At 39.3% G+C, this 12802-nt stretch overlaps 1 protein-coding gene across 1 annotated transcript; it reads left to right on the top strand.

The window, feature by feature from the left end:
- The first annotated feature begins 288 nt into the window (after positions 1-288).
- On the top strand, positions 289-2241 carry birc5b (baculoviral IAP repeat containing 5b). The gene is made up of 4 exons (XM_061828801.1): positions 289-533; positions 1136-1245; positions 1857-1974; positions 2083-2241. Exons 1-4 carry the CDS (start codon positions 408-410, stop codon positions 2170-2172), a joined length of 444 nt encoding a protein of 147 aa, XP_061684785.1. The 5' UTR covers positions 289-407; the 3' UTR covers positions 2173-2241.
- Positions 2242-12802: the final 10561 nt, after the last annotated feature.

Here is a 12802-nt window from a genome sequence, read left to right on the forward strand (position 1 = left end):
TTTTTATTTTTATTTTTAATGAAATCAAATTAAATTTAATAAAATGAAACCCTTGTGAAAATAAGCAGCTCAGCGAATGGATGGATGGATGGATGGATGGATGGATGGATGGATGGATGGATGGATGGATTAGATACAGAATATAAACCAAAGCATTAATAAAAACAGATTTGTGAATTGGGTATATGAATAATTCACACGCTTGTACAGTGGGTGGCGGTATGCGTTGTATCTATTTTTTCAAATAAATGGAAGAAGAAGAAGAAAAAGAAGAAGAAGAGACCATGCCCACTTAATTAGCGTTACTTGAAATGGCTTGTGAAGGTTGGCAAAGTCAATTAGGCAGTTCCCCTGTTTGAATCTCTCCTCCATCTCCACCTGTCTACCAACTGTATTGGTGGACTAAAATGTCCAGCATAGAAGTCATCGTGGCAAGGTTTGACTTGTTTAGCAAGATGTACAGTGGTGATTTGCGTGAGCTAAGTTTTGAAAACTGGCCCTTTCGAGAAGACTGTAAATGCACACCTGAAAAGGTAAGATTACTGCCCTCAGTGACTTGGCACTTCAAGTGAATTTGTACCAGGAATTCAGCTTGCAGGTGGTGTTAATCAACTGAAAGTAATGTTTTGTTTGGCTCAATGAGCATTTTTTTTTTTTTTGACATTGCTGTGTTGTACTTGTTTGTTAGTATTAACTTAGAGTCATGTGGCTACAACATGTGATTTACAGTCAAGCAAGTTGCAGCTTTCGTTTCGCTGTAAAATGAGTCCAGTGTAGAGACCATGTCCCTTTTCATATCCTCTATTTGATGGGTTGTTAAAGCATCACTGGGTTATATCCAAAGCATCCTGGCATAGCAGTAATATGTTGTTTTAGTAATCTTACTTTTATACACATTGTACTGTAAAGGTTCTTTAACTATCCATTTGGGGGTGCACAACGCGGTCCGTCAGTGGAGGCTGCAACATTTTGCAGTAGTTGCAGGCCTATTCAAGTATGCTTGGAACCGCCATCCCGCTAGCACACAAATTTAACAAAGGTTGACATCTAGTGGATTTTCTATGCATTACACCTTAACAGTTTAGGAAATGTTCTGTTAAACCTGAATAGGACTGAGGCTGTTCATTGTGTGCAGATGGCCAATGCTGGATTTGTGCACTGTCCCTCTGAGAATGAGCCTGATGTTGTATGCTGTTTCTTCTGTCTCATTGAACTGGAGGGCTGGGAACCCGATGATGATCCATGGTGTGTAAAACATCAATTTCCTTGGTTTATTCTCTACACTGGCCAGCCATAGCATTATGAGCACTTTCACAGTGCAATCAAAGGCAATACAAGAGCTTTAGCAAGTATTCTGCCCAATTTACTGTGTTGGGGGACTTTTGCAACTAGAAAATGTTTTGTGCTGAATCGGTTATGGCTTGACAGTCGTACATGACAGATATGAGCTACGGAATAAATCCATTTATCTGACATATCTGTTTTCAAAAACAAATTAGTAACAAGCATTCCAAATGGTAATGCCTCATTAAAATGAGTAATATTTCGCCACAATAATCAGCTTCTGTCACGAAATTGTATGAGGCAATGTCTAGCCACATATTGACTTATTGATCCTTGATTATGTAGCCAATAACTTTTCTGGGGATTACAGTGTTGAAATCAAAAATCTTGAATTTAAGCGGTTCCGAAAATGTATGGATGGATATTGTGGTCATAATGCTGTAGTGGGTCACTGTATATTTGTCCTTTTTGATTTTTAGTGAAAGTGGGGTTTTTGGGAATATTTTGGATTTACTATGCAGTGCTTTGCTACTAGGTGTCTTTTAATATGACGTGACGTTTTTGACTCTAAGGCATGAACACATAAACCGCTCACCTACTTGTGAATTCCTTCACCTGAAGAAAGACTTTTCTGAGCTGACAGTGGCTGAGTTTTTCCACATAGAGAGGGAGAGGTTGAAGATCTTCGTTGTGAGTGATTGTGTGTGTGTGTGTGTGTGTGTGTGTGTGTGTGTGTCTGAAGTATGACCCTGCTCATTAATTTCTGCATAGTTTAACTTTTTTTTTTTTCTTGTGTAGAGGAAAGTTTGTCATGAGAAGATGGCACATCTGCGGGTCAAGATAGATGAGACCCTTAATAGCTTTCGATCACAAGTAGAGTCTGTATGAGTTGGTTCTGTATAAATTATTTTTTTATATCTGCATTTCATGGAAAATAAAATTTGTTTGAAATGTAAATGGACATTTTGTATATGGTTGCAGTATTGCTATTGGTCACAAGGTGGTTTTGTGCTTAGGTTACAAATCTCAAACTACTTGAAGTCCCTAACTCGTGAACTTTCCAAAAGCTATCCGAAATGTAAGCACACGTTGAACAAGAGTACAATGTACTCAACATTCCCTCCTTTCAAAATATTTACCGTATTCGTGAATGAGTGGTCGTCTAGCTTCCCTTTTCAAACCTTGACCCTGGACAGATGGCCTGAAGCCCCCTCCCTTTCAATACCAACTGTTGCCTCCGTAACATCTGTTACATATAGAGAGGGACCGTCCGTCCACAACACTCTTCAAACCTTGGGAGGAGCTCTGACATTTAGAAGATTTCTGCGTGCTCATCCCAAAAGCGGCATATTCTTCATTTTAATTCGCCACGCTGGATGGTTTGATAGAATCAAAGTAGTTTTCTTGAGCAAGTGGGATTCATTTTGTGAGTGAAGCTCACTGTGGGAGGGTTGGGAAGATGGGGATTAAAGTGGTTGTATATCTGCTTTTTCCCCTTCACTCTGTTGGATTAATGTCAAATGTAACACTCTGGCCACTCAGCCCAGATCACCTGCTTATGTCTTTTATCCGCTTGCTGCTGTGCAAATTTAAGAGGAAAACCTTTTTCATCAAGTACTGTAAACCACGAGAATTGGGATTTGGTCTGATTTTTAAATTGTTCAGGCTTCACTCTGAAGCTGGAATAATGCTCCCTCTGTTCTTTTGTAGATGGAAAAAATTGTATCATTGACAGAAAAAGAGTGCAAAGCTGTATAATTTGGACATGTAGGCAGCTCACAGTTATGGAATTCCCATGCATGGATTATAAAGTGTTTACAATCGGAACGATAGTGGTACTAATCACCCTGTGACTATTCACATGAGTGCTGGTGGCTTGAGTTTTGGACAACGCAGATGTTGAGTGAAGAGCTTATCTGGCCATGGGAATGTTTCAAATTTTTATTTGTTTGGATAATCACTGATCCCAGGACTGCTTCATTCTCTATTTTGAATTTGTTTTCCTGCACACCCCTACCCTCTGCAAAAAAAAAAAAAATTCTTTGGAAATTCCTGTAATGTGTGTGTGTGGAGGGTCTGTGGCAAAAATAATATCTACATCAGTGTAGTGTTATTGAGCCAAGGCACCCATTTGACATAAAAAGATCCTGGCACACCCACAAACAAGTGTCACAAATTGTGAATACTGGAATAATCTCATCTCAATTTACTTCCCCGGTGAGATAATGTGGACCTGTTTAGCTTGGAACCCATGACTTGCTCTGCAGCATGAATGGCAATAGGACATCGAGGTTATTTGTACCTTCTGCTATCTAATTGAAGAGTGTATAAATCTTCTGCCTGGAGGGCTGCTTTCTCATATGGAAATCTTCCCGGCACACTGATCACACTTGTGGTTAATGAGATGAGGAGACAAATGTACAGGCAAAGTAAGAGTAAGATGTGGTTCAGGAGGATGAGGAGCTATGAGAACAAGAACAAATGTATTTCATAGACCACCTTCTTGTCCACTTGTTGACAATAAGAGGTCCAGCCTAACACAGGTAGTTTTATTGTAGCTATCAAGCAAAACTTTTTTTTTTTTTTTTTTTTTTTTAACATATGTATATTTTTATCTACACAAAATGTTGCACACAAGTTTCAATGTGATGTTTTTTTTTATTATGCTTGTATATGTCCAGTTTTTTTTTATTAAAAAGTGCTAAACAGGAATTTTGATTACATTTGTCCCTATTTGCGCAATAAAGACTAATCCTACATCTGAATAACCCAGTCATTTTCCTTTTTTTTCTGTTGCAATGACTAGAATTTACACCAATCGGATCAGCTTTTTTTTTTTTTTGTTGTTGTTTTGGTAATTGGCTGATTGGTTTTGATGTCGTTCGACGATCAGATCAATGACATTGATTGGCTCAGACATTTACTGTCATTATTGTGCATAATATATCTGAATCCAAAAGCTAGTTTATTTTTATATATTTCTATAGTTTTTGTCTTTTGACCTAGTACTGTAAATATTTGAAGGCCGGTAATTTAAAAAAAAAAAAAAAAAAGCACAATGGTAGAAACAAGATGGCTGAGACAAGACTCATTATGTGCGTCTCAGACCTCACTGTACAAGACAAATTTGCACATTTGTACGATGTCAGACTACTGCAATAAAATCTTGTATTTCCAATACCACTGCAACCCAATTTTTACGATCAGTGGGCTTGATCTTGTCAACTCAAATGCGACTGAAAACACTCGTGACTGTGAGGATGACAACGCGAGTTGATCCTGCCAATGGTATTATAAGAAGAAAATGGGAAGGGGGAAGTGTTGTTGGTCACCAGTGCTCAGGACAGGAGAGATCTTTGTGTAAGGCTTGCTTGAAGTATGTTCACGTACCAAGTCATCAAGAAAACATTATGTAGTCCACTGAGCTAGTGCTATGGATTGTGGTTGTGTGGATACATTAATTGCTAAAAAAAAAAATATATATATATGAACTCATTGATTGATCTTGTCATCGTTTTTTTTTTCTTTTTTTTTTTTTTAAACTCGCTGATCGGTGATTGGCCACAAAAATCCTGATTATGTACTGGCTGGTGTTTTTCAGTTCGATTGACTTTGGCTCTGATTCCACAACTTTTGGTTAGTCTAAGGTTTTGCGAATGTAGCTTGAAAACTGAGTTTTGTCTTGACAGTATCGGCAAAACGATTGGTTTCAAGAAAAGTTTTCACACTTGAGGAAAAACTAATTTAAGATTATCATTGTGACTAGTTAATCTTTAAAAAAAAAAAAAGTTACGGTCATGATACAATCACTGATTAGACGGACGCGTACGCGCCATCACACTCGCAAATCTGCACAGTTGAGCAGGAAAAATCATGTGCATAAAATTTCTTACAAGTAGAAATACATAATTGAAAGAAGTCTCTTTTGTCGTTTTATGAGTCATTGCGCACTTGTCGAATAATCTCAGCGCACATAACCGATCCAGCAGTGAACCACAGCCTGACTTTTTTTTTTTTTTATTATATAAACGGAACCACAAAATCAGGAGGCCCCATAGCTCAGTGGTTAGAACATTGGTTTGGTAAACCAGGGGTCGTGAGTTCGTATTTCACCTGGGCCTCTGCTCCATAAAAGGGGTTACGTCAGGAAGGGCATCCGGCGTAAAAACTGTGCCAAACAAATGAGCGTTAATCTGAGATGTTACGCTGTGGCAACCCCATAACGTGACAAACTGAAAGAGTTTTTTTTAAAAAAACACGGAAGCACACAGTCTAACAATGAGCTGCTCAATGATCTTTAAAAAAAAATGGATAGCACATACACATCGAGTGGTATGTGGATTGGTTGAAGCCAGTAGGCCGCCATTTTGGTACTCCCAAAACGCTTGGAGGACATGGTTTACTGGTTATATTATGGCGGGGGTTTTCCCCAAAGTTTGGCATGTAGAAATAAAACTGGTCGTGTGAGATGTTTTCAGTTCTGGTAACATGTCGGATTTTTAATCAGCCAAAAAAGGCGAAGTGCAAAAGGAAAGACATAACAGCGTGACTACCAAGAAACCTTGCATGTTACCTTGGGCCCGATATCCTTTTCCCAAAATACGCTGTGAAGCACTATCATTGACACATAGCAAAAAAAAAAAACTAAGCATTTTTTTTTGTCATTAAAAACATGAAATTTTAAGTCAATCAGTTACATACTAGATATTTTTGGAAATAAGGACTTGCAATGGGAAAATACATGCTAAGCGCATTGTTTGTTTGTTGTCTCTGCAGGGTCCTATTCCAGACAAAAAATGTAAACTTGTTTCCTCGCATTTGAAAATCAAATTCAATTTGCAGAGTTCTGTATAAATAAATTCATCAAAAATTTCACAGAAAATGTTTTCTTGCTTATCCACTGATGAGGTTTGGGGAAAATAGTTACATTGCTTTTTCGTGAAAAACTGTCGGCCTATAAAGGTGAAGCAGAGAGTGAACAGTGAACAAACATAAAAAAAAAAACTTTGTTCAAGTGAATGAAGATCATCAGAAAGTTTAAAAAAAATTCCTTTACAAACAAACTTTCAGTGTCAAAGTAATTTTTTCTAACTTACCTGTGGAGTGTTTTCTCACAACCATGAATCGCTATCGCTGCACAGGGCGGCATTGTTGTTTTGGGAGTATCAAGATGGCGGATGGTGACTTCAGTTTTGGTGGCCAATGAGCAAGCCAGTTTTTTTTTTTTTTTTTTTTTTTTTTTTTTTTTTTTTTTTAAATAACATCAGTGGAGCTGCTGGTCAGCCTACTTCTACTTCGTAGTTTACCTGACCTGTCTGCTCTTGAAGGGGTACACCCAGTTACACACACCCGTAGCTTTATATCTGCGGGCATGACTGACCACTCCCGTATATTTTTTCAAATGTGACTGTTTATAAATCAGAAGCCGTTTTAGTGGATGAGAGATTCACAAATGAGGATTTTTTTTTTTTTTTTTTTTTTTTTTTTTTTTTTTTGGACCAAGGCTGTACTCAAAGATGTTTTTGACAAAATAATTGTATTAACTTTTTAGAATGCTTTCAATATTTCTTTATAGTGTTTGCCTCCCACATGTGTCATTTTTCTGGGATTTTTAGGATGCAATGTATAATCGGGGGCAATGTAGAGTGGAGAAAAGCGATTGCAATTCTAAGGGAGCATGAATGATAGTTTTTTCTTACTTGTGACATGATGGTGCCTGAGGAATATTTTTTTTAATTTAGGGGCCATCAGCTTCATCTCTGTCTGTAATGTTTCCACTAATCACGCCAATATTTTTAACACCTTCCTCATATTCTATAAATACAAAATGAGTTTAAGACATTAGAAATATTATATAGTATTTTGTGGCAGCAGGGAAGTGAGTAAAGCTGTAATGCTATCGCGAGCTGGATAATTCCAAAATGTTTCCATGCAGAACTATAGCATCTGTGTCAATGCCAAAAGAGAAACAATTTAAGGATGCACAGCCTGGTGTTCTTCCTATTTGTGATTTTTGCCTTTTACTTTGGTACTATTTGGGCATTTTAATAATCCTTGCATGACAAAACAGCCTTATGCATAATGGTTACCTCCAAAGATTTTACATTTTGTGCCATTTTGTTTGTTATTTGTGGACAGAGCATTGTGGAATTTATACATCTGTGCAGCACATGATGCACGGCTGAAGAGTTTGCATTCTGCACCCATTTATTTTCTACAGAATACAAAGCTGAAAGACGATTTGTGGTTGCACACCTTTTTGTCATGTCCCCTTTCTTCATGTCCTGCAGAATGCATTGTACATTGCACCACTGTGAACAGACTTTTTGTGTGTCCTGCACAATTAATTAGGAGACATAAATGTGATTTAATAATACTCACTGTGCACATAAACAGGCAGACCTTTATTTCTTCCTGTTATAATTGATACGCAGTGAAAAAGGGATTGCACTAATGGCTTTGAGTGCCGTTTTTCAAATTAATCAGTCTGTGCTAAGCAAACTGTAAACAGTAGTAAGTGTAGCAGATGGAGAAACGGATAGATGTTGCGAGCTGAAAGTTTACAACCTGGGCCTTCCATCAGGCCCATCTGTTGCTTCTGAACCTGGTACCTCCCTCTCCCCTCCTCCACCGCCTGGGTCTTCCTATTCTCTCTGCTTCTCTCATCAGCATCTATCACTGCACCCCTCTTCAACTGTGCGCCCCATTTAACCTCCTGTCTGACCTTCTTTCACCCTTAGTAGACAATTAGCCGCTTATTATCACTTGGGACCAAAAGCTCAATTTACCCAACAATTTAACATTGTCTGCCCTGCAGTTTTGTTTTTTAGACTTTATTTTCTTTATGTTGACAGAAGATATGCATTTTACACAAGAATTAAGAAAAAGAACAATGGTATGAGGAGAATACTTTGGAAATAGTGCTGACACCTTTTGGGACTACGTTACAATTGGAGTAGCCTTAGAAAGGTTAATAAATAACCTAAACTATGACTGGAAAAGCAATTGTCGGGTTAATGTTTGGCACACTGTTCCATTTGTGACCCTGTGATCACAATGAGATTTTAAATTACATAAATGCATGTAAGTTAAAGTGAATAAAATATTGTGGATGAGTATAGCTGAGAAATTTACCACTACTGCTCTTATCCTAGCAGCAGTTTAATATAGTGTGATTCATTACATTTTTAAACCCCTTCATAAGTGATTTATGAGCAAAGAGCAACTTAGTACAATAACTTTTACTTCCACAATTACCATAGCCAGCAGATTATACGGAGAATGACTCTTGCCTTCATTTTTCAGCTCTCCTCCCCGCCTCCTTTATAAAAGTTCTCCCACATCCCATGGAGTTGCTCAGCCTCTCAGACACCCTGGCCCTCCTACCTTTGCTGTTTTTGTGCCCTCTTCCAAAAGAGACCTCCATCTGTCCCCACACTCGGCCCATTGTGAAGTCCCAAAGCCCGGCAACTTCCACAATGCAGTGGGCGGGCAAACGGGGGCCACGGTAAACACGACAGCATCCAGATCCCATTAGAAGCTCTTTAACTTCCACACGCTAATACTGTGAGGGAACCCCTGGTGGAGAAGGCCCACCCCATATCCTTTTGCGCACAATGTCACCTCTTGCATCCACCCATAGGTAGTCCCTGTTTAGGATTATCCACAAAATGGTGGATGTCTGTCTCTTAATGATTTAAAAAGACCAAACTTAGTGAGTGTAATCAGACCAGCTTTCCACTATTCAATGTGTTCATCATAATTCTAGCTTCTCCGTCATCCCCTCCGTGTTTACTCTACCACTTGCTCCTGAGGTTTCTCCAGTTCAGGTTCTCCAAGTCTAAACCTGGGTCCTCGTGAGTGTGTGCGTTTGTCCCAGGAGGAGGGAGGGGATCACTGTGAGGGATTACTGGCACACAGACACTGATTAAAGCCTTCCAGCCTCCTATGGCCCCATTAATACAATCTTAATCACAATGCTTTATCCCTCAATCTAGCTCCTATGGATCAGAGCCTTTTCATTTTAGTGGCAGGCCACTGTTGTTTGGCTCACGGATTAAGTATCTGCACTCAGAAATTAAAATATAAGCAAAGGAGATGGACAGCAGGCTTTGTCCCGCACATCGAAAATAGTAGCAATTCATATTATTGCTTATAGAATGTCGAGGCCATACAGTTGGAGATCTAAGGTTCGTGAGCAGATATACGTGACATGATCTCGCACTCCCCGGAGAATGAGCCACAGGTCACACTCTGGTTTCGCCACAGATGAGGAGTCCATTGAAGAGCTTGTTTTCCCTTCTCATTAGGACACCCTTCAGCCTGCATTGTTGATAATCATCTTATGAATACGATTTGGAGCACTACCTGTACTGTAATATGAGGAGTACTTTGGATTCGTGGTGATCTAGCCTTTTATGTAGACTTTTATTGGGAAATTTGAATGAGTTCTCACCCCCCATAGATTAAATGTCATTCAAACAATGCTTAAGGTTAAATTTAAGTGAAAATAAAGACATTATGTCCTGCAAATTTGACAGAGTATTTTTACCGCAGCTGACAAATTTGGGGTATTAAAATAATTGTGAACTTCTCTCTGCAAAATGACGTTTCAAAACCGCAAAAACATTTTTTGCCGTTCTGGCTGCTCTTAAAACCTGTGGCTGTCCACTTAATGCACTGAAACCAATCAAGTGTCAGTCAATCAAATACCATTGCTACAACCTGGAAAATTTGATACTTCATCATCCATCATTATTATGCTTCCACATAATGTGTCTAAGCAGCAAAAATAATCACCTCAAAGCCTCCGGTGGCTGGAAATATATCACATGTGGTCATCGCAGGGCTTTTCTGTGCCATGACAATACTCGAAAGCAGCTATTCTAGGTTGAAGCCCGTGTTTTGTTTTTTTTTAATCTTAATTTGCATTTCTGCCTTTTTCTCTCCATGACACACACTTATACCAAATGAGGTTCTTTTAAAGTGGCCGAGCCAACAGACTTTCTGGAGAGAAGTGGCTATTTTGAGGTGTTGGCATAGCTAGTTTGCTAGCTAACTGCTGTTACGCTCAATAGCATCTGATCCAATTAAGATGCTCAAGTTCGTATAGCGTGGGGGAGGGGTTCCTCAACCATACTACAGCCACGCTCTCAAAAATCAGAAAAACTGAAACGCTTCTGAACAGTTTTATTCTATATCTCCACATTTAAGTGCTAGAGCGTTCTGTCTTTGAACATCTTTTCCACTATTATATTTAAGCATGTGTAATGTATTTTGAAAGAAATCTCGGAATTCACTTCACAGGGTCTTGCAAGTGTCAAACAGTTGGGCTCTTAGGGTGCCTGTCCACCCATCATGTGTGAAATTAAATGACAAGAACTTTTGTTAGCTGTAGTTCGCTATGTTTTGTTAATATGTAATCACCCACATAAAGAAATAGGATAACGATGCAGGTGTGAACTCATTGTTGCTGAAATCTCTATGAAATCTATTTCTTACTAACAAAGTATTCACATCCTGAAAGATGAAAGGCCTCTCATCTGTCTTGTGATCTTGCACACAAAGTTCATTGACGGAGATTATTCCCATTGACCCGCTCGTACTGTATATTCAGGATAAGGGACTAATCCACACACTCTGCCCCCACCACTGACAAAATAGCACAAAGAGGTTGCGCGCCAGCTAACTCTGCCAGTACTTTCTCACAGGTCAAATGTCTGCCTGTCTGTAAAGCTATGTGTCACTCGTATACACCAAGTCTGACACACGGGAGCAGAGAGGACAAATTTGTGAATGAAGAGCAAGGACCCCAGTCACCTCTTTTGCCCTCGGCCTCCCTTTCCCCTTCCACTTTTTTCCCCCAGCACACTGATCCCCTTTTCTCTTTCGCATCCCGCTCACATGCTCTCACTCTCCTCTTTCTCCCTTCCCAAATTGGCCCAGCTGTCCATCAGCCCCCCCGCAGCTCCCCCAGCTGCCTGCCCTCCCCGAACGAGAGAACCCCACAACAATACGGGTCACAGGTCAAGAGAAAGAACAGGCTGCGCTCACAATAGACCAGTGGCGCCCTGTAAAACAATCATTCCCTTTTTCTCCTCCAGCCTTTCACCCCTATTGCCCGAACTGGAAAAGACAAACCTTTAGAGAGGTATCTGAGGAGGGGGAACATTCTTTTGCACAACAGCCTCCGAGGCACCTTCCCCTTCAACACTTGCCTGAAGGACCACATTGATATACACAATCGTACACACTGAGCGCTTGCTCTCAGCGCAACGTCGTTGCACTCTACCACCCTGTTCTTTGTTCATCTCAAGAGCCATCAAGTCCCTTATCTTGCTCATTAAAGTCAAAACTGAAGCTTTTGACATTGGAGGAGTGATACAAATGGGCAGGGAACCCAGCCAGATTATATCCAACCAGTTAGAAAATACAGAATCAGCTCCATGTTCAAGGCTCTTATTCGGTCTGTTTGGATGCCATTGTTTACAGCATGTAAAAAAAAAAAAAAAAAAGTTTCCAGCTCTTTTTTTTAACACTTGTACGGTGGATGAAAAATGACTCTTTAGCCTACAGTGTTTTGGCATGAGTTAGATGGGAAAAGTGGGACATATTGGGGGAAAGCCTGTGACACATTCACCTGTTCCTCCAGTGCTTTTTTCCCATGGCCCACAACAGGGTCCCACTTGAATTCGGAGAGACCACAGAAGAAGACCAAACCACGTTCGAGACGTTCGCACATCCTGCAACAGATTTCTTGTTGGAAATTCTTTAATTGAGTGTGCAACAACAACAAAAATCTGTTGCAGGACGTGTGAGGGAAAAGCATGATGAGATGATTTAACAATGTGAGAAACAAGAAATGAATGCAAGAGAGCGTGGTATCTTTTATTAATATAATGAAATCAAGTGTACTGTTTTAATTTGTCAGAAAATTGTAGATTGTGAATGTAAGTTTGTTGCAAAATAATCAAATATGTCAAAACAATGTCATGTTGTACAGTAGGGGTGTCAAACTCAAATTCACAGTGGGCCAAAATTTTAAATTGAACAAAGTCACGGGCCAAGGTTGAGAAAATGAACTTTTTTTAATATGGGACCAGACAAGTGTGTAATATTTGTAATACCGGCAGGCCAGCTCTAATATTAATTTGAAATTGCCTCGACACCTATGTTGTACAGTATTGCAGCGCCCTTCTGGAATCAAATGGGATTTTATCAATAGCAAAGACTCCCTTAACAAAACTTACAGTATTTTTTACTACAGTAATTTTATACTTTTTGAGTTAAATACTGTATAAAAGAAAAATGTACAAGGTGAAACAAAATGTGACTGTAGAAAAGTGTAGAATATAAGAATTTATTCAATTAAGTGCGAAACAGCAAAATATTTACGACTCCCAAATAATAGTGACATCCATTGAACAAGTACCTGAAAGACCTTAAATAAATAACTTAAATACAGTACCAGTGCCTTTGACTGACTGATGGCAAACCAGGAACACAGCAGTAAACAAAA

Source organism: Syngnathoides biaculeatus, chromosome 2 (genome assembly GCF_019802595.1).
Source record: "Syngnathoides biaculeatus isolate LvHL_M chromosome 2, ASM1980259v1, whole genome shotgun sequence".
NCBI lineage: Eukaryota > Metazoa > Chordata > Actinopteri > Syngnathiformes > Syngnathidae > Syngnathoides > Syngnathoides biaculeatus.

What these genes read in the sequence shown, in the direction of transcription:
- birc5b (XM_061828801.1), top strand. Translation starts at nt 408, where the DNA reads ATGTCCAGCATAGAAGTCATCGTGGCAAGGTTTGACTTGTTTAGCAAG. An exon ending in GTAAATGCACACCTGAAAAG is followed by an intron (nt 534 to 1,135) that starts GTAAGATTACTG and finishes CATTGTGTGCAG; the next exon opens with ATGGCCAATGCTGGATTTGT. An exon ending in GAACCCGATGATGATCCATG is followed by an intron (nt 1,246 to 1,856) that starts GTGTGTAAAACA and finishes TTTGACTCTAAG; the next exon opens with GCATGAACACATAAACCGCT.